Below are 22,704 nucleotides of genomic sequence, written 5' to 3'. Positions count from 1 at the left end.
AGACAGACATGTAATGTGTCTTTGCTTCTGTGTGTGCTTTTATAAAACCAAGCTAGTGACTGGCAGGGCATAAACACCACTTGGTAGAACCTACACTGCATCCCACCCAAGATGCAGAAAAGAATTAATAGATTCTTTTCTGGAATCTATTAATATATCATTCCTGCACATCCACATCCACACACAGTTCTTTATGACTAAATAAAATAAGTGCAATTTCTTGTATTTCTTTTCCAACAAATAACTTCAATTATTGACATTCCATGACTGGAAGGGCAAATATGATGGAAGATCTGATAGTATTTATAAACTGAGATCTAAAATTCTACTTTTTGGCTACGCTTCTATACAAGCCCAGAGGAACTAGCAGGAATACTGGCATGACTGTTTTCATTAATGGGGGCAAGGATTATTCTGTATTTTTTATAGAATAAGGGGAAGCTTAGAGGTGTATGTAAAACGTTTCTTTGAAGTTCTCTAAAGAAGTAAATTGAAGACTGAAAAAGACTGAAACCCACATTATTGCCTGAAAACAAGGAGAGCAAGAAATAACTTCATATATCGGCCTCCTCTGTCAAAAAAAGTTATTTGGTCCACTTCTTTGGTTTGAACCAAAAACAGAATTATGTTTTTAGTTTGGTGCAGTTTGATTTCACATTGTGCTTTGTTGCAAGTGGATTACAATTAGTAAAAAAAAAAGCCACAATCATTGCTTCGACCAACCAAAATGATGGGAGTGGGACAGATCACAGTACAGAAAAAACAAGCATTGGATGTCATTTCTGTCATGAATGTTAACAGAACACACGTCCCGGTATTTACAACTGCAATACCATTTTAAATGTCAAGAGCAGCTCATTCAACGCTGCAAGCCAAAGACAATGAGATGGTCTGGGTATCCTGACCAACATGCTGCCAAGCAACGGTGGCTTGTGAAGCCCAAAATAATAGCTCTCTTTTAATATCTGGGACTCTTTCAGGCAGTGTTACAGCAAGGAAGAGTAAGACTTTCAGTAGACAACAGGAAGGCTGAACAAAGAAATGCAAAAATTGCTATGCTTTATCCTTTTGGGCTTCCAGACAAAATATCTTCAGAAAACAAGAGTCCAAAGTAAACAGCATTTTAAGCTGGATTACTTTATCAATATTCTGGATTGGACCAGGGAATGTTGACATCTCTGTTTGTGCCATTGGTTTCCAATCAAGTTCTGTCACATTCCTTTTACATTGTGAATTCATTCAGCACAACCTGATCTTAAAACTTTTTACATAGTTTGTCACTTTGCACACACACAATGCACTCACTGAGATTATTTATTTTCCTTTAGTTTCACAGTGAGAAAAAAAAAACATGAACACATTTTCTTATGCAAAAATCATAACACTGCCTTCCAGGAGGCAAAACATTCTCCTTATTTGACCTTTTCTTTCTGTCTGATTTGCTGAATGTTGTGGCACTTTCTTGTGTGCTGTAAACACAAACGCTACATTTTGCCGCAGTCAGTGGATAAATGCCGACCTACCAGAGATCTCCTGTGGACTAACACAGCTGCCCTTGTAAAGGAAACAAGCACCAAAGTTTAAAGAGTAAGACACAGGTTTCATTTCTATTTCTCAACAACAAAGCTTCTTACAAACAGCGCCTTGCAAAAGTACTCATATCCCTTAAACTGTTCAAGGGATATGAACAATTATCACTTATTATCCTCATTATCTTCAGATAAAAGTCATCGCAAACTTATGAAGCTATCTGCTCTGATAATTTTATTATGGAAGTACCTTTGAAAAAAAGCGCTTCAAAAAAAGTATTTTGGGATAAATTGAAATATTTAGTTTTTTTATTTCACTTTAAAATCAAAAATGCCTATAAGAAACAAGAACGGGAACAACGTCAACAGACTGAAAATGAGAATTTCTCATCAAGGAACATCAAGCCAACAGTGTTAGATATGCATGTGTTGCCTTAAGGTTATAGAGCACGCCCAAGAGTCATGATAGCTTATTACTTAATGATGAAACTAGATGCAACACAAAAGCTATTGGGTTTGGGTTTTTTTTTCAAAATGTTCATCTCATGGAGAAAAAAAAGAAAAGAAAGTTTGTCTTGTTGTGACAAATCATAATCTTCAAAGGGCTGTTGTTAATGTTATTTACATAACACGATGAAACAAGCACGGTTTTCTCTAAATTATACAAACAACTTAAACATTTGAAAAAACGTTTAAAGTAGTCATAATTGCAAACTCAACCTTTCGTGGCTTCTACATAACGAACCTGATCCTTTAGATTTAGCAGGTATAACAAGTAGAGTAATTTGAAATTTATCGAAAAAGTAAGATATATATATATCATATATATATATATATATATATATATTTTTAACAAAAACTTTTTTTACAGGTGTTTTCTAGGTGCTTTTAGGGGAAAATGTTTAAAAGTATTGTTGGGACTAAAACAGGAAAGTAGCCGTATACATAATCTACTACAGTGAGTAAGCCTCTTACTCTTATTATTGGAAATTATTTTTGAGTTTTTACACTTTGTATAAGAGATGGACTGACTTCTACCCTAAAAGGCAAAAAAGGATTCTTATTCCCGAGTTCAAGTTCACTGCCTGAACAAAGAAAAGTCGCCACTAAAGACAAAAAGGCTTCACACTCGCCTTAAACTTTGATGAGAGCATTTATCTGCAGTGGCATTGTTTCGATAAGCTTATGCAATGTCAAAGGATTTATTTCCATCCAGTGTTGCATAAATATTTCACCAAGATCTTGTATTGATGATGGGAGAGTCCAACCACTGAGCAAATCCTTCTCCAGAACATCACAAAGAATCTTAATGGGCTTAAGATCTGAACTCGGTAGTGGCCGATCCATGTGTGAAAACAATGTCTCGTGCTAGAGTCCAGGCTTTATGCTCTCTTGCAAACTAATCAGTTAGCCTCACTGACTAGTGGTTTTCTCATGGCTACAGTTCGAATCACTTGAATTCCCTCCACACTGTGTAGAAAAATGATTTCACTTTCAATATTAAACAGTTCTACTTTTGTTTGTCTTCGATTTGGTGTCACCAAAGGTTTAAGTAATCACTGATCTCGATCATTCAGGTTTTTTGTTTTTTTTTCCAGCCACATTTTTTCCTCAAAGATAATGGTTCCTCCCTATCCTTCCATTATAATGCATAATAATGCATTGGACAGTTCTCAACCCAATTTTAGTAGTTCCTGCAAACTTCTTAGATATTTTCTATGCCTCATGCATCCCAATAATTTGGGATGCAAGATGTTAATCTTAAAACAGATTAACATATTTTCCATGACCACAGGACGCCTTTCCACATATCTGTTAATCAAATGTGAGAAGTTACTTATTGTATCAACTGGGGTTAAATAACTTACCTATTTGTTCAGTTTAATTTGGGTGGTGACTTTTTAGGGGTCATACTGTGTATTTTTTGAACGGAGCTCAAAGACTTTTCCAATTGATAAACCAGAACCAGTGCTTTATGCAAATCATGGAGGAATACTGTGAGGTGTTATGCCAATAGCACTAACCTTGATGAGCATCTCAGACTTAGTCACGCTACAGAATATGGTGACGACAGGAGGCTGCCATCTGAAGAGGAAAGGAAAGGTGCCATATGGGCGACACAAACTTCAATCAGTTAGTGCTTTGGCAGAGATACTGGCATGTTTTATGTCACTGGAGTTTTCTTCCAGTAAAACATGTTTTGTCATGATTTACTGACTGCCGACAAAACATATCTCATAAATAGGTATTGTAGTCATAAATGATTTTAATTCAAATTTAAGCAATAAAACTAAAAATATGTTTTGGAAGCCATGAAGCTACGTAATCAAAATGTAAAGTTATGAATCAGTTCACCGTATGAGTGGCACATATGAACAGATTGCGGTTTACCATTAAGTCATGGTAAAATCCAACCATGTGTCAGGAATTATAAATATTAAGAGTGGACTTAAAGATGATTAATCAGTGTGCAACTCATTGTTGAAACCCCTGTGAGAGCTGCAGAAATTTAATAAACTGAGGAAAGTCTATGAACAGCTGTCAGGAACAAAGAAACAGCATTAGCCAATTATTACATATCAAAGCAGGGATTATTTACATTTTTGTTAGTCTCCTTTCAAAAAGGTGTATATTTGTATATTCCTTGCAACTATAAACTATATAATGTTAACTCTGCCTTCTCATTCTGTCAAATGTCTATGAACTAGTCCTGATGGGGTTTTAGAATGAGATTTGTTTTTGTCTGTCGATAACTTCAAATATTTAAAAAAAGTTTGAGAGTAGGTCTCAGTAAAGGTCATGAGAGTTATTCTGAATGCAAAAGAATGAAGAATAATGTAGAACTACAATACTCACTGTAAAAAATAATGTCTTGACCAATAGGTTTTCATACAGACAATGTGACAGACACCAGCACCATAATGACTATGTTGAATGCTTGAAATTGGACTATGATAGGAGATGTATAACAATTTATGTTTATAATTGTGTCCCTGTTATTAAATTCAACTTTTAACCTCAATTGTATCTGCAGCACATCAACAATGTACTTTTCCTTCTCTAAGGTCAAATTGTATAATGTTGAACTTATTAAATAAATAAAAAGTCTGACCCTCAGGGATTTTTTTCCCTTCAGAATTCTTTCACACAATCGGGAAGGAAACTACCACCATAACAACAGATTCACTTTAACATCATGCAGTCTTTAGACATAAGACACCCGAGTATTTCACAGTGAAAAGATTAAAAGCATGCACCTTTGCCACAGTGGATGAAAGTTAAAGTGATAAAAAGGGGTTTAAACCATCTAAAGGTAAACAAGAATACCAGCAACATGACTCGTAAAACAGAGAAGCAGCATTCCACTAAACAACAGGCTGACACTGAATAATTCAGAGAGCATAAGAGTCCGTTTGAGAGCAAGCTTTCTAATATTCATGTGACATGATAGCCAAGACAGGAAGTCTGGCTCTCGGTGGGCACAATGTTATTCACACGGTAAGGCACAGCAGTGTTTTGTAATTCATAGCCCTGGTTGTAAGCCAACCATTGACATATCAAAACCAACCATGAGCCTCATAAGTAGCTAAGTACTTAAAAAAAATCCCAAATTTTAAATTAAGCTGAATCAGATATTCAAGGACAAAAATCATCTCTCATCCAAAGGTCTGACAATAACTTTCCAAATCTGGAAGAGGCAGGCTACAAGCGGTTGGCTTCTCTAAGCATGGTATAGCTAAAAATGGTGAATCAAGAGGTATAAGCATTTTAAAAGTCATATTAAAGTAAGCAGTCATTTATTTACTGTCCTAAACATTTGCCATCTTGACTTTGAATGATATCACATGGCTAAAGATAATGTGGATGTGTCTTTTTCCACCTCAGAAAACAAAAGAAGCCTTACCACCTTGGAAATAGATGCCCCTAAATCCTGCATGTATTAATCTAGAAAAATGATTGCCAAATTATTCTTACAGTCAACTGAGTCCTTCAGTGAGGGGTGGAGGAGGCCTCTTGGTGATCCATGGTGTAGATTCAGCCTATGGAATAAAGTGGAACAGATCTTAAAAGCAGGCCTGCAAGCTATAGTAGATCTGACAATCTTAATTTAGCACTTGACCCGTTTTTAAGGGCATTGCACCGATTGCATCATTAGGAAAGCTGGGGATCAAAGTATTACATTCGCCAGTAATCAGATAGGTTGTGCTTCTCATGTCTTAGTCTGCCTGCTTTCAGCCAGAAACGGTTATTGTTGAGGTAGTGCTTTGCATAATTAAGAAGCCTTGCTAAAAAGACAACCTTCCACCTTCTTAGAATCCAACTGAAATACAGTTATTTAGATGTTCCTCCAAACCTGCTATCATGCAGAAGGAAATCAGTTATACATGCTGTAATGCAAAGGTAATTTAGGTTGCAGTACAGTTTGTGGCAAGATAGCTGCTTTCACCAACTGCAGTCTGACAGGGGGGATTTGGGGTCAGTTCATCTAATGAGAGGCTGACTGAAGAGGCAGCAGAATGACAGGAAGGACTAAAAAAGAAAAAACCTATCAAATACTATTGTAAACAGAAACCAACATGGCAAACACAGTAAGATAGCAAGACAATGAAAATCATGTAAAAAGCTTTAAGTAGGACATAAGGCTTATTGCTTCCCTTCAAAACTATTAGGAGAAAAGTAAATCAGAGTGAATTTTGGTTCTCCAACAAGATACTGATCATTTTTGTGGTCACAATTTTTCACAATATTAACGGTTGTAACCATCACCAACAAAGACAATACACAATATTAGGTTTACAAGAACAAGAACAGTTTTTTTTAGGAAAACTAAGAGTTGCCATGTTTTGTCTGACCCCGCTCTGTGATTCTTCATGGCTAAGTCTCTCTTGTTCCTAATCGCTTCCATTCTTTCAGTGATTTGTAGTAGTCTGCAAGCCTAAGTGCTTGATTTTATTCACCAGTTGCTATGGAAGGTATAAGAATACCTGAATTAAGTTATTTAAATGAGTGATGGAATACCTTTGGTAAAAGTATGACTGTTTCCCTACTTTCCACGATCTGAATTAGTCCCAATGGCAAAGAAAAACATAAATTTATTAATTTTTTTGTTTTGTTTTCATAAATAGAATAAAGCTTTCGTAAATCTCAAAACTGTGTTTTTGAGAAACAATTTAAAGTAGTCTACTTCTAGGTTTAGTCTAAGGTTTTTAGATTGCGAGCTAAAAATTGTCAAAAGAAGCCCAGATTTCTTAAAACATGCCTTTAGTTCAGCACCAATTAAAAATCTAAAGGGGAACCCACATTGGGATCGCTGCAGTTCCTCTCATTAATTGATGTGGGTGAACTGGCCGGAACAGACCAATACTGGACTTCAGTCACAGATATCTGAATGGAAGAGGTTCAAAACCTCTCCAGTGTCTTGCAGCATCAATCACTAACCAGACGCTAAATAGAAAATTATATAGCAGCAATCTTTGCAGCCATTAATAATCCTATCTCTTTGAAGAGCTTAAAGTTGCTCTTAACAGGTGACGTTTTTCCATTGTTTTCTACCTGATAAAGATGCAGTCATATAAATGATTTAAAAGTGCAGAGGGCACCTTACATACGTTTTTAAAATCCATGTTGTCAGCCAAAACAGGGCATCTAAGCTTAAAGCATTATTTTATATTAATAACTCATAACAATAGCTTCATCTTACCATATGAAGTTCCATCCTCTTGGCGGCAACGTGGCATTTTTGGAGACAGGCTTCAGTTTAACGTCATGTTTTAATATTGTGAGCCTATAACCTTCTCAATATTAAATGTGTCTGTTATCATGCCAGCTACATTTAATTAAACTGTCCAACACCAGAGCAGACTGAGGTGGCTTTAAACCCCACAGGGATAATAGCATTTCTTTCGTGGATGCTGTGAAAAACTCAAATATTAGAACTATTTTTTACAATAACTAAAAACATGTACATTACAGGACCAAACAACCTGGCTGGATAGAAAGCATCAACCTCCTGCATTATAAATACACTTTGTGTCCTAATGAGAAGGCTCATTAATCCATGTATGTGGTAATTAAGAGTTCAATAATCACCTTCTGTCTCCATTAGTACCTGGACCCTCTGGTCTGTTGGTAAAAAGCTCCAGAATGCTGAAGCCTCTCCCCAGAGACAGATAGGAGCCGTCTGGTTTGGTTGATAGCGACACTAGCTCCACAACGACCAGAGTGCTGGGCAACAGCACGGACGTATGCAGGTACAAAACCTGAGAAATAAGCACATGGAACACCAAAGGAGATTATCTAACTTACAGCGTTTAGTCGTTCAGAATGCTTTGAGATTAACTTCCCATATCTTAAAGACAAAAGCCATACATTTGCAATAAATATTAAAGTTTTTCAAAATTAAAAACAATAAGTATACAATATTGAAGGTAAAATATTCACTGACTGTAAAATAAGAAATTAGTAAGTAAAAACACACTTTTTCTGAGATTGTAAATTGATTTGGGACAAAAAGTGACAGATCCTCCAAGACTTTCCAAGAATTCAAGGTACATATACATGGTTTCCATCTCATAATTTGAGAGGTTTCTGTTTTGCAGTTTATTTTTCACCTTGCACAGTTCATGTTTTCTTTCATTTGTACAAAGGCCCAAATGTGCCGACATGCAAAAGAGCTTGTCTCTTAGGTGCTTTTACTATTTTGTCATTCCTGTTCACAACACTTTAAAAAAAAGTGCTCTTGTACTGAGAATAATCAACATTAAAGCAGTTCAAGCATATTTATGACCTAGTTTTCCAGCAAAAATATTCTAATTACTGCACAGGTTCTCTTCTTTTTAAAAACTCACACATTCGGCACTGGAGCCAGCTCATTAACACCTTTAGCTGTCCATCATAATACATCTTTAGCCATGTGTTTGTGATAGTTACAGAGTACGATAGGATGGAAAAGGTTTGGTCTGCAAGGCCACATATGTTGTGTTAAAATATTAATGTCCTTGTCTACATTATTTCTGCCATCACAGAAGGGTGGACTGTGTTAGCCAAGGGCACTGATACACAATCCTATGATTTTATATGCGAGCAGGGTATATTGCATCCTTGCAATAAAGAAAACAAATTATGATCTGGCAAATAAGAATAAAGGAAAAGAATACAGACACACATAAAAACGACTTGTTTTCTTTAAGCCTGAGTGGGATTGAGCACACTGATGAAAGAAGCATGATGAAGATGACATGTAAAATAATAATAATGACCAATAAACAGCATGTTGAAAATCACATCAGGGAAATGACCTATAAACAAGGACAGATGGTGCACTGTCCCAGGGTACTTTGTTTGGCTGGAAGCATCAACTGTTGCTGTCATTCGAGCAGTTCAGGGACATTCAAAATAAAAACATAACACCAGTGTAGCATTTGGAAGGTAATTCCTAATATCCCAAGGACACTGCAGATTCACATTAGACATGCATTAGAATACACTGAAAGCTGTTGTGACAAAACTGTAAGGAATTTAATTAGAGACATGCACAAAACAAAAAAAAATTAGCAACCTTGCCCTTGCTGGATCGATTTATCTCCATTTTAGTCGTGTACCTTGCTACTTAATAAAGAATATCCTTATCTTAGAAAGATGAATCAGCTAATTTTATTACAGCTGTTGCACTCTTTTGAGCTTTGATGTTTGGGACAAATCAATATGATTGTTGATATCATCCTAAAGGAACAGAAATCAACAAATTTTCCTTTCAGGATGTGGATGAGTTGCATTGACCTGCTATTTCTGTACAAGCTCAGAGATGGCAATACCTTTTGGGAGCCTTTTTGTTGTCTGTGCAAGGTAGATGCAATTGTATACAGGCTCTGATGTGCTCAAATTGGAAATAATGGCGTTCCTGTGCCAGAGCCACCCTGTTTCACACAGCACAAAGGTCTGAATAGCATAAGGAGACCTATAAATTCTCTCTGATCCACTGGTTGTGGGGAACAACTCAAGTTATTTTTCTAAATCACCAACAATACCATGATGACATTGTCAGAAAATAAGTTAATCTGAGCTACCCTATAAATAAAGAAATTCTCCAAGCCCTCTGTAACTTCAGGTGCAAATAGGTTCATATAACCCACATGTAAAATAACACAAACTGCAGAAGGGGCTTTTTTACTTCTATTTTTTCTTTTTTTTTTCCTTTTACAGACACCATCTAGTAAGACTAGTATTTTTCCAAATACAAGAACTTCAAAAAAAAAAAAAAAAAAAAAAAAAAAAAGAGTACAACATACAGAGTAAAGTTCTCCTGACGCTTATTTTGTCTGCAATTGTTTTTTTACATTAACAGCAACGTCTCCTGCAAAGAAGATTGTTTATACAAAATATAAACAAAAGTTGTGAAGATAATACAATTAAACTCATCTCACCAAGATCATTTATCAGTTCTAACCCAACATTGACAACAAAATCTAAGCCGGTTCTGTTCTATGAAAAATAATGTAGCAGGAGGCCCACCATGTCTTTTTCCAGAAGTGAGTTGCATATAATTCACAATATTGTTTAGTTTTTGTTTGACAGGATTCTCATTAATACATAACAGAAGAAGGCAGGAGTCCCTTTTAACTCCTACTGTTCACAAATCAACTGCTTGAGATCATTTGTTTGTCAGACATTTGGTCCTACTTATCACTGTAGCCTATAGAGGAACTCAGAACTGATTCAGCGACAAGGTGTTAATGCATAATGCTATGTTTGGTTTTCATCACATTTGTTCATATTTTGGCCAAACTTCTACACTTTGGTTTCATCTGGTCTGAAGGGCATTTTCCCACAAGTCTTCTGACTTGCTTAGATCAAACTTTGTAAAGTTTGATCTAAGCTTGAGAGAAAAAATGATTTTAATGCAATATCATCAAATAGATGCTACAGATCATTTTTCTGTTTTTCAGCAAGTATATTTGTATTTGTTGTTGGCCCATAACTGTACTTCAGTTCTCAGGTGGTCAAGTCAGACAACAGCACCATTTCGGAGTCTGGTTCTGCCAGAGGTGTTTTTTTGTTGTTGTTTTTTTTATTACAAGATAGTTTTCCTTCTCTATGCCAACCCCTCCATCCCTAGGGCTAGATATGGAATGAAATTAAATATTTATCACCATGCTTTGTGTTCATTATAGAACTTCTTAATTTATGTTTCTTAATCCTACTGAAGGTAATCAAATTTGTTGGCGTGAACTGAAACATTATTATATTCTTCCAAACCTTTGCTGAACTGGACTAAATTGACTTGTGTTTAACTGAAGTTTAATTTTGTTGTTCTGAATTGATATACTGAAGCCAGATTAATTCAGTCTTTATATACCTGTGCTGTTACGAGAAGTTAAACATGCAGATAAATAAAGAGTCTAAAATGAAGCTTTAGGGATTTCTGTAATTTCTCTGGGCACAGCATGCTCAAATCTAGAAAGATGGGACTACTCCTACAAAGTCTGACCTTGAATGGGTTCCACCAGTAAATATACTTTCTCAGTATAAAATTATGGACCCCAGCTTGTTTGGATACAGCAGAAAGGGTAACAACAATCTTATGCCCAAGATCGCTCTCTTTTATTCTTGGCACTCCTTAGAAAAGTGTCACTTTGTTATGGTACTGTCATCGACTCCATCTTACATTCATTTCAGTCACTGTGTTCAAATGCTGCTTTAGCAGAAAGATTTGGGATTTGCATCTTATATGACTGAGTTACATAAGTCACTAAATGAAGCATCAAGCCTTCTCATCAAACCATGTCATCATAAAAAAGGGTGGGAAGTGTTCAGCCAAGTGTCAGCTTTCCATCAATGCAGGCTGCAGCTGATAAACAGCTCCAATCAATGCAGAGACATTTGACTTGGTAATGAAAGCAGATTGTTGGAGGACAAAAGCCAAATGTTTGAAGGTTTTAGAGGGTATTTAGAATACTTTGAAAAAGGCTCAGAAACAACTCCTTTGTCTTCTCATTGTTGAAAGTTAAGACAGTCTCTGGCAGAATTTAGGTAACAATGAAACATTGCGGTTATTAGTGACAATTCCCACAAATCTGGTTTTTATAATACAGAAAATTCATGCATACAATTGAAAAGATATGTAGTAACGTCAATGTTTGTAGAGGAGCAATAAACTAAAATGAAAGGGATTTTTAAAGATTTCTCTTCTTCTCTATAAAGAATGTGCTCCCTCATTCTCATATGAGATACAGTGGGACAGATATCGCTGTCCCACTGTATCTCTTACTAACAAACAGGTAGTAATCAGGAGGAACGGGACATTTCTCAGTGGGCTGGTCTGATGCTTGGGCCACAAGGGCAGTTTTCCCTCTTTTTTGTGTGCATTTCTTTCAGGTTGGTGTGCAGTCATCACACTGGGTTGATCATGTATGGTTCTCCCGCTGTCCCTGCATGTGTGCCCTCCTCCACTGGCAGATTTTGGATTTTTTGGAGGACAGGCAACTTGACATAACACCCCCATATACTCGGCCAGTTGTGTTTACAAGATAGAAAGTAGAAAGAGTGGTGTGGAGAAGGCTAGAATTAAAAACAGGAAAACCCTGGAAACAGATGCAGCTAAATTTGCAGAAAAGTTTCACAAAAAGAAGCTCACAGTCAGTAAAGTAAAATGAGAATGATGAAATGGTTAAGGCAAGCTGTACTTTGCTTGCAGGTTAATGATTTGTGTGGCATATAACATAATGCTGCATATTTTAAATATCTGTATAATACAACACCACATAACTGGTAAACTTTGTCTCGTAGCCCTTCAGGCCAAAGAAAGCTAGAAGACCAAGAAACAGCCATGAGCCCAAAAGTCCAGACTAGACAGAAAGGATTACTCATTCAGTGAATATGCTCAGAATTAACATAATCAAGACTACAGTGTAGAACTACTTTTTATGAAAAGTTCCCTGAGATGCTAAATGATTCAGCTCATTATAGCTGACCTGAACTGATTAGACTACTTTGTTAAAACGGAAGATTTGTGCTGAGAATTATGGCCATTTTTAAAATTTGATTTAGTGTCAGAGGCAGAGCGAGGAGCTGAGAAAGAAACTCTCATGACCAGTTCACTGCTCAGGCATATATTAATGTTTTAGGGTTGACCATATTTCTTTAAAACTACTCTTATGCAAAGGGGAAAAAAACACAATAGGGTCATTGGAAAGATATGCAGGTTGTTCTATTTTGCATTCAATTGCATCTCTAGGTTTGTACTAAACACAGAAGTCAGTTTGTTTCTTCAAAGTTCAATATTCATGACGTTTCCCCACCAATACAAACAAGGTTTTAACAGATCTGTACAATAAGACAATGCTGTGAGCTCTTGTGACTTGAATGCCACTGAATTTCTGGGAGAAGTCATTTAGAGAAATAGCTTGCATCTGTAGCAACACCAGGCGCCACATATGTCTGGCTTAATGAGAGGTTATGCTTTGCAGCAACAAAGCGGCACTTGATTCTCGCAGGGGTAAATATCTAAGAGCTGTAACTTAAGTCAAGATGGAAGAGGAGCAATATGGTGATATTAAAATAACTTCAACATGGAGGCATGTAGTATGAAGTCACTGTCAACAACCAACCTGTCAGCAGCTTTGGAAGCATTATGCTAAGAAGATTCATTTATGGGTGACATAGAACCCATCTATGACTAGCGAGAGGTGAATGGAAGTGTGAGAAAGCAATACTGTGGAAAATTAAAGCACAACAAAACACCTCAAGTAAAATTCTTTCAATTACTTTGGGTATGTACCTTCGACAGCGAAGAAAGAAATTACAGTTCTGAGTCATTAAACTGGATGCCAGTCTGCCTCTTCTTAACTGAAATAATCAATTTTCTCAAGGTAGAATGCTGTTTTATAATTTCATATCAGACTAAGATGGTTTTAAGGAAATGATTTTAGGGAAATGGAATAACAACCTGCACTGACCTAGAGCTTGCTTTTCGTATGCAGCCCTAACCCTCCAAAGGTTCATTTGATTCACTATTTGTCTTTTGGTGCTAAATGAATGATTAGGAACCTTTGACACAGCTATGAAAGTATAATTTACCCCTCAACCTGGAAATACATGTTCCAAAATCAAAGTGTTAAAATGACTTGCATAAAAATCATCACTAGTCTCTGGGCTGGAAAAGGACTCATATTCATCATACCACCGCACACAGTGAGCAGGATGGTAAAAAAAAAGTTTGTATAAATTTCAAAAAATAATTTCTAGAGCAATGCAGCAGAGAAGCCAACCCACGTCTCCATAAGAACCATTCAATTTTAACAAGAAGGAAAGAAACAAAGGACATGTGTTTGTAAAAGCCTATTTGCATATTGTTAGGTCTGATGGGGACTGGAGTAGCAGTGGGCATTTATTGTATCGTTTATTATTTATTGTGATAAATTTTCTATAAGAAGAATTTTGATTCATACAATAAATTCTAATTCCAAAAAATTGTTCATACTGTCGGGATTGTTAACTTTACAATCAACTCCACTGTTTGTTAAAAAAAAGTATCAAGAAATATCAATAAATTTGAAAATATAATTAAACGCAGTGACTGTGTGCAGTCTAGTAATACAAATAACACTTCTTTATATGACGGATGACCTACAGAAACATATTACAAATGAGTTTGTTTTTCCAAGAGTAATATTTGTGCTTCTGGGTCTATAAACTCTCCTGCTTAAAAAGTTGGGTTAATTTTATTGCTTTTCACACAGTTTTACTTGCAGTGCCATGAATTTGACCAACACTGTGCATTGTCTTGGAGACTTGGACAAAGATAATAAGTTACATGTATGATATACATGCTTGGATTAGCTAGTGATACAATATCCAGATTCCAGAGCTCAAGACTGACATTGCTGCACATTTTGTTCACAAATGTGGAAAAAAAGCTTCTACTTGTGGACATGAGTTTTTGCTAGACAACTGTTACGTTCACTGCATCTCAAAAGCCTATACTATGGGACTTTGCTGTCAAGTGTTCAAGTCATCCAGCTAAAATCAAAGATTCAGAAATAAAGCAAATGCTTATGGCAGTTTCTTGGCTGCAATGCTTTGATATCGAAGTCTATATATGAAGCTCTCTAATACAAGTCTGGCAGCAGGATGAGGATGAGAAAAGAGATAGAGGAGGTGAAAGAGAAAGGAGGAGAGATTCAGCGAGTCATTTTACAGGCACAGAACCAGTGGGTATCAGTATCACAAATCCTTTTGGTGTGAAATTTTGTGACAGTCCCAAGCACAGCAGAGATGAGAGATGGCAGAGTGGATGATAGAGAGGCTAAGAAAATGACAAGAATTGAGGCTTCAGGCTCCCTTGTGGCCAATATGTCACTGGATTGCAGCAAGAGAGATAAGACTGGTATGCATACTGCATGTGTGACAGGTGAATAAAAATAATTAAAAAAAAAAAAAAGAATACCAACAAGACAAGATTTTTCAAACCAACTGTTTTTGTGAACATTATATGCACTGGGTAGTTACACAGCACTTGGAAAATTATTGATATGCAGGAAATCTCCTGCATATCAGGACTCCTTGTCAACACCACAAGTCTTTTCCTGTACTCCACTGAGTTTCATATGAAAATGATAATATTCTCATGGTTTAACATATGGAAATATCACTCCATATATATCCCAGCAGGAGGCTGACTGTAGCCATTAGACATTAAAATGTTTTAAAGGAGGTCAAACCTTACCACAGATATCATACCAAAAAAAAAGAAAAACACAAAGCTTGAGCGATATTGCCAACATTTCTTATTTTATCTTAAATCAAGTTTGTTACACTAGCAGTCTTACTAGTTGTTAACATCAAAACTGGCTTCAGTTCCAGAGAATGACAATATACAGGATATAAGAAATCTGTAAACGTTCTCCATCTGATTCAAACAAAACTCTATACCATCTACAATTTTGCCAACAAGAAATTGAAGTGCTTGCTGGGTAATTTTTTACTTTGTAACAGAGGTTTTGGTCTCCTGACATTTGCTAAACTCTGAGTGAAATGTTTCACAGTCTTTGGGTGCTGGCTGAACGGTGGAGGGGCAACAAAATGCTGCAGGATGGCAACAAGGAAAGAAAACAGTGTCTCTGTGCCAGACTTCAGACACAAAGAGGCAAAGATGGAATTGACACGTCAAAGCAGGAACAACAAAGTACAAGACAGGCAGAATCTTTTTCTTTCCCCTCAGTCTCAACACACGCCCACACACAAACAGGCAGCGCAGACCCCAGGGAGAGCTGATAGCAGAAATATTGGGACGAGCTTGCTGTGTGTGGATCTCTTGTATGTGTGTTTTAGAATCCGAGTGTTTGCGTGTTAATGTGATGGGGAGAGGGGACAGGAAGAAAAGAAGTAGACAGGCATGGAGAAAGAACAGTCAAATACAAGGCAAGTATGAATACCCAACACACACTAAAATTGAACAAACACACACAACTAAAACCTCCTTGAGGCTCTCATCTCTCTCTGTCACCTCAGCAGTAGCTGTTGTGGGCCCTTCAGGTCCTTTGATTGTGCATACACACACACCCACAGTGTATAGCTGTGTATTAGGGGATGTGCCACTCCACTGTGTAAAGCTGTTAAGCAGCAGCTGCTCCACGATGTGTTTGGTCCCCGCGGAACTGAAATATTGATCAGTTCTCAAGCAAGGCGTGCAGTCCTCAACCCCATCGTCCCCATGTATAATTGAAGTGTATATCTTTTAGTGTGGAATGCCAGTTGGGAGAAGGAATTAAGCACAGAGGTAGGCTGGAGACGGGTCCTTGTGCTATGGAAGCTTCTTTGTCCATCAATCATACGACCTTTTGCACAGGCGGTTTTCATACTCGGAGAAGCGCCGTGAATTGGAAGAGAAAAGGAACAGAACAGACTCAGATTCGATCTAGGTTGATGATTTACAGCCAGACATTTATCTGAGCACTTAGCAGCTCTGAATAAAGAACAACAGATGCCTCTAGAGCATTTTGGGCAAGTGATCTTTGACACATGACAAAAATATCTGTAAACCTCATGAAAAGATCAAAACTAAAAAGACATCTATTAATAAGAAAAATCTGTTCACCTAGTTATTTTTACATCTTGACTGCAAGTTGAGCTTAGAAAAATGATTTGAATGTTTTAATTGGTGCTATCTACTTTCACCTGCTGGAAATTCCAGTGTATAGTTTGTGCACAAAGTTGGTGTTATGATCATCTAGACTGCATGTGCTAAATAAGTTAAATAGCAATTGTCAAAACATTCTTATCTTTAAGGCAATTTTGAAGACAAAAACTGGTCTTAGCCAGTACCACAAGGTGTGCCTAATGACATGGACAATAAGTGTGTGAGAAGTTATTTTTGTTAATCTGCAATGCAATAAAAAAAAATACACTTGTCTCAGGGCACAAATGAAATTTGGTGACACTTTCATATACTTCCAATAAACAAACTAGTTCCAATTCACGGCTTAAGGTACACAAGAGATTGTTAAAAAGCTCTGGAGTTTAAAGATACGACACTCACTCACAGAACAAGTGTAATGCACCCACAAATGCTCCAAGTAATACTGAGCAATAATACAAATGTGCTTGATCATCTAAACAAAAAACAGACAAATAGAAATGCATGACTTTTTAGAATCCACACTAAATGAATAGGCTGATATCTTTCATCAAATCTCCATTGTTGTAGTGATTACAGAACAACGCTGAGCTGACTAACCAATGGGGTGTAAAATGTAAGCAAAGGTTAAGCCAAAGGTTGTGACTGCAACATTAAAAGAACTGTACACACAGCTTGACCCTCGTTTATCAATGCAAACCAATGGATTATGTGCTGTCATCCTCTGACTGCAAAAAAAGAAGCACATAGTAAATTTAAACTGACCAACGTGTGGAGACCATTCATCAGAGAAGTAGCCAAGAAGCCTGTAACTGTTTAAGGAGCAGCTATGAGGCATGTCCTCCACAAATCTGTCCTCGGAGCGGTAAGAAATACAGCCATTGAAGTCATGTTTGAAATTTCTCACAACATGAAGAAGAGGGTGCTCTGGTAAGATGAGACCAAACCTAAATTATTTAACCGTCGTACAAAGCTGTAGTTACGCATCACCCTGAACACACCATTCCCATACTGACATGTTGTGGTGGCCACATCATGCTGATGGTTTTCTTCAGCATGGAGAGGGAAGTTGGTCGGGGTTGATGGGATGTTGGATGGTGCACAACAGTAAAACTGAAAGAAAAAGCTGCAAAAAAAAATTGTCACAGGAATATGGGTTCCTTTTTCAGCAAGCTAAAGAGCCAAAACATACAGGTAGCGCTAAAATGGAATGGAAAGCATGTTCATGTGTTAAAATGGTGTGAAGTTCAGGCTACAAAGCTGTGCAGATACACCCAAAAAGATTTTGAGTTAATGGTTTTCATACAAAGCCCTGACTCAAAGGGGCTGAATACAAGTAGATGCTATACTTTTCAGATTTTATTTTATTAAGACATGTATAATTTTCCCTCCACTTCATAATTGTGTTCTATATTTTGTTGGGGTATCATATTATAATTGCTATAAAGTACATTGGAGTTCAGGGTGACAAATGTGAAAAGGTTCAATAGGCATGACACCTTCTGCCATGCACTGTAAGCATTAACTCCTTAAAGAAAATGTCATGGTTTTTGTTATAAAATTATTTTTTAAAAAGTATACATCTAACATCAAAAACAAATCATAAATGTATCCTAATAAAATATTCTGTTTCTTCTTCAAAACCCTTACTGCAAATGTTTGTTTCTTGCCTCCAGGTCTGTAGATTTTAAAAGTAGACTATTAAACATAACAAAAATCATAAATTCAAAAGATTATCACAGAGCAGAGTCCAACTGCAGAGATAGAAATCCCCGTAGCTACAGGACAACCAGATTTAACCTAGAATTAAAAGTTTTAACCCATGAAACAAAATTGAAGCCAAGGAAGGTTAAATATTATCTAATGACTATTCTTTCCAACTGGAATGAAACAGGGGTCCTACATAAGAACTTGGTAATCACCTGTTCCCTAAACGCAGCAGCAAAGGGCACAGTTCCTTCCTACGTAACAGCTGAATGTTCACGCTTGACAAGCTGTGAAACACATGAGCAAAAAAAATATGGTTGACTGCAAAACACAGTGTATCGCACACAAAAAAAGAGATGCAGCTGAGTTCAAAGAGATTTTCTTTTTTCCTTCAGCTGAACATGTCTTTGCTTTTAGAGAGGGTGGTGAAAAAAATGGAAAGAACGAAAGCTTCTTTGACTGGAGCTTTGTTACAGCAACAGCAGCTTCATTTTGACAACATATTGCGTGCTTTCAGTGAGTGGAAACTCATGCTTTACAGCACAACTGTGACTGAAGCCCCACTTTAAACCAACTCATTTTTATAATAAAAAAACCCCCCAAATCCTTACGAAACAAAATTGGAGAAATTGCAGGACTGATGCAAATACTTTCCCCATCGGTAAGATTCTGTCTTCTGCTTCTCACTTCTTTGAAGTCATGTAATAAGGCTATCTGATGGCTGACGGTTATGTTGATGCATAAGCGAGTGAAGCTAAGTGTTTTTAATCACCATCTGTATCTAAGACATGCCACTCCATCTTGCTGAAGGTTTTTTGTTGTTTTTAAAAAGGCATAACCCTAGGCTTTTCTTTCAATATTCTAACAGAAAACTTTCATATAAACCTTTAGATGTACTAGTCCTAACTTGAAGCATTTGGAGACCTAGATAAACAGAGGTTTGTGTTGGTCATGAACGGAGCTTGGCCTTTTCCTCCCAAGCCCAGCTGTCGGTCTGATAATGTTGCACATGTGAGAAGAAACCACTGGTTCTCTGTAAAGGCTAGGGAGCTCAAATGGAGTGATCACAGGAAGAGACAATGCAAAAAAGATGCACATTTCTCCCTTTCCTCCTCTTGTTTCTCTTCTCTGCGTACAGATAGCACAACATTGCCCTCTGCTGACAAATCTGCAGAGAAGACAAATCTGAAGTGCAATATTTTAACTGCCATTCAAAAGATCTGAGTCAAGATATAATAAAATCTGTAGCAAATTTTATTAAATCTGCAACTGCTCCTAAAAAAAACAAGCATTCAGAAGATTTTGCAACATTAAAATTACTTTGCTTTACCACAGTATCAAACATCCTAAAACAGTACAGACAATGAAGGTTAAAAATAAACCTGTTTTGTTTTTTTAAACAAAGGTTTGATCTTTTACAATCAGTGGTTATGATTTCTGCATCTGGCCCATAAAAAAAACACTTCAACAAGCCCATGCAGCTCACTTAAAAAATAAATTGCATTTGTGGCAGCATCGTAATGATGTGATGAGTTCTGTTTAGGGACAAAAAACAGGCACAAAAAAATGAAACCAAGTTAAAATGGAGCTCCCTCTCTTTCTGTCTTTAATCACTGCACATCTTTGCTTTTCTGTGGATATTAAAATCAATCCATCATGGCCTGAGTGGGGAGGGAGGTGCAATTTTCAACGTGCTAATGCAGCTTAGGAGTGAATCCCCACCCCACTGACATTATTTGGATATGAAACAGCAATTTGCCACTCATAAACACGAGCATGAGCGCGAAAGCAACGCGCCAAATCTAATAAAAAGAAGGGGGAAAAAAGCTGCTGCAGCTCTCGCCGCGTGGCAGAGAAAGGGCCAGACCTACTTTATCATCCTTATAGGATATGATGTGGTTTATATTATTATCCTGGATGGATAATGGGATTTAGATGCTGATTGGGATACCAAGTGGATTTTTATGGCGGCTATGACTATTGTGGTGGATCAAAGTAAGGCTGTGCACAGCGAAAATGCTGGATCAAACGAACATCAAGCAGATGGTGGGTTAGGGGGGGGAATGGAGAAAACTGATGGTGGCAAAATGGAAATCAGAATGGGCCATAGCTGTGACTCATTTATGTCACTGCTAAAAGATTTTTGCAACACTCTCTTTTTCACTAAAAGATGTGTATTTTACACACAAACACGCTGGAAGGTAAGGAGACAAATTTGTACCGCCCTCAGTAGGTTTCAAATTTGGAAGCTACGGGGAGGCTCTTCATTGCTCCGATCCATTTATAAAGCAGTGGGTGACTGGCCTCCTGCCTGGATTCATAGAGACATTCAGATGTTTGAGGGAGAACACAGGCACCCAGCTGCTCCCCAGATATCGGCTCAAATATAACAACAGGGAGCCTTCGGATAAATTTACAACTACACTACATGGAGCTACATTTTATTGTTGATATTTGTTGGCTCTAAAAAATAACCCCTCTGGCAGGCAATGTCAAACTTTATTCGATTTCAAGATGTCAAAATCCTGCCATCAGTTAGACTGCAACTCTGCATCTGACTGGCTTTTTACAGTCACAGAAAAAAAAGAATATGTTATCAAAAGAGCTAAACATCTACTTTGTAGAATGTCACTGAAAAACAGACAGTCAGGATTTTAAAAAATTGTATTGTGTAAAAAAGGGAGCATTTTATTTTTCTCTTCTTCCTCCTTTTATGGCATAGATGCAATGTGTGCAGATAGCTTTTCTCAGGCATTTTAGAAAACCTGCCACTGTTCTACTATCAATCCATTCCACACTATATCAATGTTCTATATGCTACATGAAACAGTGCAGATCTGTTTAGACCAGAGCTCTTCAAACTGTGGTTTGTGACCCTCCTGGGCCATGTGACTTGAGGAAAAAAATAATCCATAAACCAGAAAAAGTAACTTAGCCTATGCCAAGGACATGGAAATGTAAAGATTTCTGTTACCTAAAGCTACCGTGAGTAAGGAGACCAAGGGCCTGAACTTAAAAGGATACAAAGAAACTAAATTACTAAATTTAAAATATTAAATTTCCAGGTGCAATTAGTAGGCGTGTTGTGCATGCAATAGATTGCAGGCACAAAAGTGGTGCTGACCGCCCTAGTTGAATAAGGATTTTGCATCTGCTACTGGCTGGCTGTCATCATGAAGTGTTGGAGAGCAGAGTGGTCACTGAAAAAGATGAAGCTGAAACCAATGGTGGTGCTGGAGGCATAGCAATGATACAAAAATAATTATAATACACGTCCTTTAAGTATTTCAAAGTGATAAAACATAATAATAAAAACAAAAACTATTCTTTATTGGACTTACATCTGGACTGTGACTGGGCCATTCTAAGACATGCATATGTTTTGATCTAAACTATTCCACAGTAGTTTTGCTGTGGTGGCAGAAAGGTAAAGCACAACCCACATATAGAGGCCTTAGTCCTCGACGCGGCCGTCGCAGGTTCGATTCCCGGCCTGGTGATCGTTGCCGTATGTCTTCCCCTTTCTCTCATTACCCACTTTCTTGTCAATTCATTATTAAATAAAGTACACTAAAGCCAATAAGACCTTTAAAAAATAACTTGATAAAAGGACTATAAAGCAAACAGTATAGTCTACGAAGACATTGGCATTTTGATGCCATAAAATATTCAACACAATCCAAGTTCCCTATCTTACCCCCTTATAAAGAATATACAAAGGTTTTTTTTTGTTTGCAATTTATAATAGTATCAATTTGTTAATGCTCATCAGAGGACAAAAAAAAACCAACATTGTTGACCATGAGGTTTTTGTTCAGTGGAGAAGTAAAATAAGTCATGAGTGTCATAAAGAAGCCTGACTTGTAGACAAGTTTAATTTCTCTGTAGACTTAGTACTAGTTTTTGTATCTCACATATTTGATTCTTACAACATCTTATTTAGCACTTTCAATAAGTTATGAGGAATTTCATCATCAAAGCACATCTTTCAGAGAGGACATGAGATATCGTGACATAAAAATGGTTTCTCTGTTTCCTTTGTCTAACGATGATTACAAAGTACAAAGGAGCAAAAGAATGATTGCGGCGAAATTACAGAGAATGAACAGAGGGAAACCATAGAGGTGGCTCAAAGATTAAAGCTGTGTGTTTTTTGAAGATAGAGAGTTTAAAACACCAGCACGGCACAGACAAGTAGTCAGCGTCAGTCATGTGCTGCACCATGGCTGACCTGAAGATGTGGCTATGGTTCTATTTAAAACTGAAAGATGCAGAAAAACTCATTTCCATGCTGAGTGTTTGTCATTATAATGAAGAAAGCATTCTCTCCTTTGA

General features: G+C 37.1%; 1 protein-coding gene across 2 annotated transcripts in view; it reads right to left on the bottom strand.

Annotated features, from left to right (window-relative positions):
* The window catches only part of nphp4 (nephronophthisis 4), a 168,320-nt gene that overhangs the window by 142,656 nt on the left and 2,960 nt on the right, over nt 1–22,704 (bottom strand). For both annotated transcript variants that reach the window (XM_028002260.1, XM_028002173.1), the window contains 2 exons: nt 7,620–7,789; nt 5,505–5,569 (listed from right to left, as the gene is read on the bottom strand). In XM_028002260.1, coding sequence (XP_027858061.1) covers nt 5,505–5,569; nt 7,620–7,789 — 235 coding nt within the window. The remainder of the gene's footprint in view (nt 1–5,504; nt 5,570–7,619; nt 7,790–22,704) is intronic.

This window comes from Xiphophorus couchianus, chromosome 1, assembly GCF_001444195.1.
Source record: "Xiphophorus couchianus chromosome 1, X_couchianus-1.0, whole genome shotgun sequence".
NCBI lineage: Eukaryota > Metazoa > Chordata > Actinopteri > Cyprinodontiformes > Poeciliidae > Xiphophorus > Xiphophorus couchianus.
Note: the sequence above shows the minus strand (reverse complement) of the source record. Positions and strands in the feature narration are given on the sequence as shown.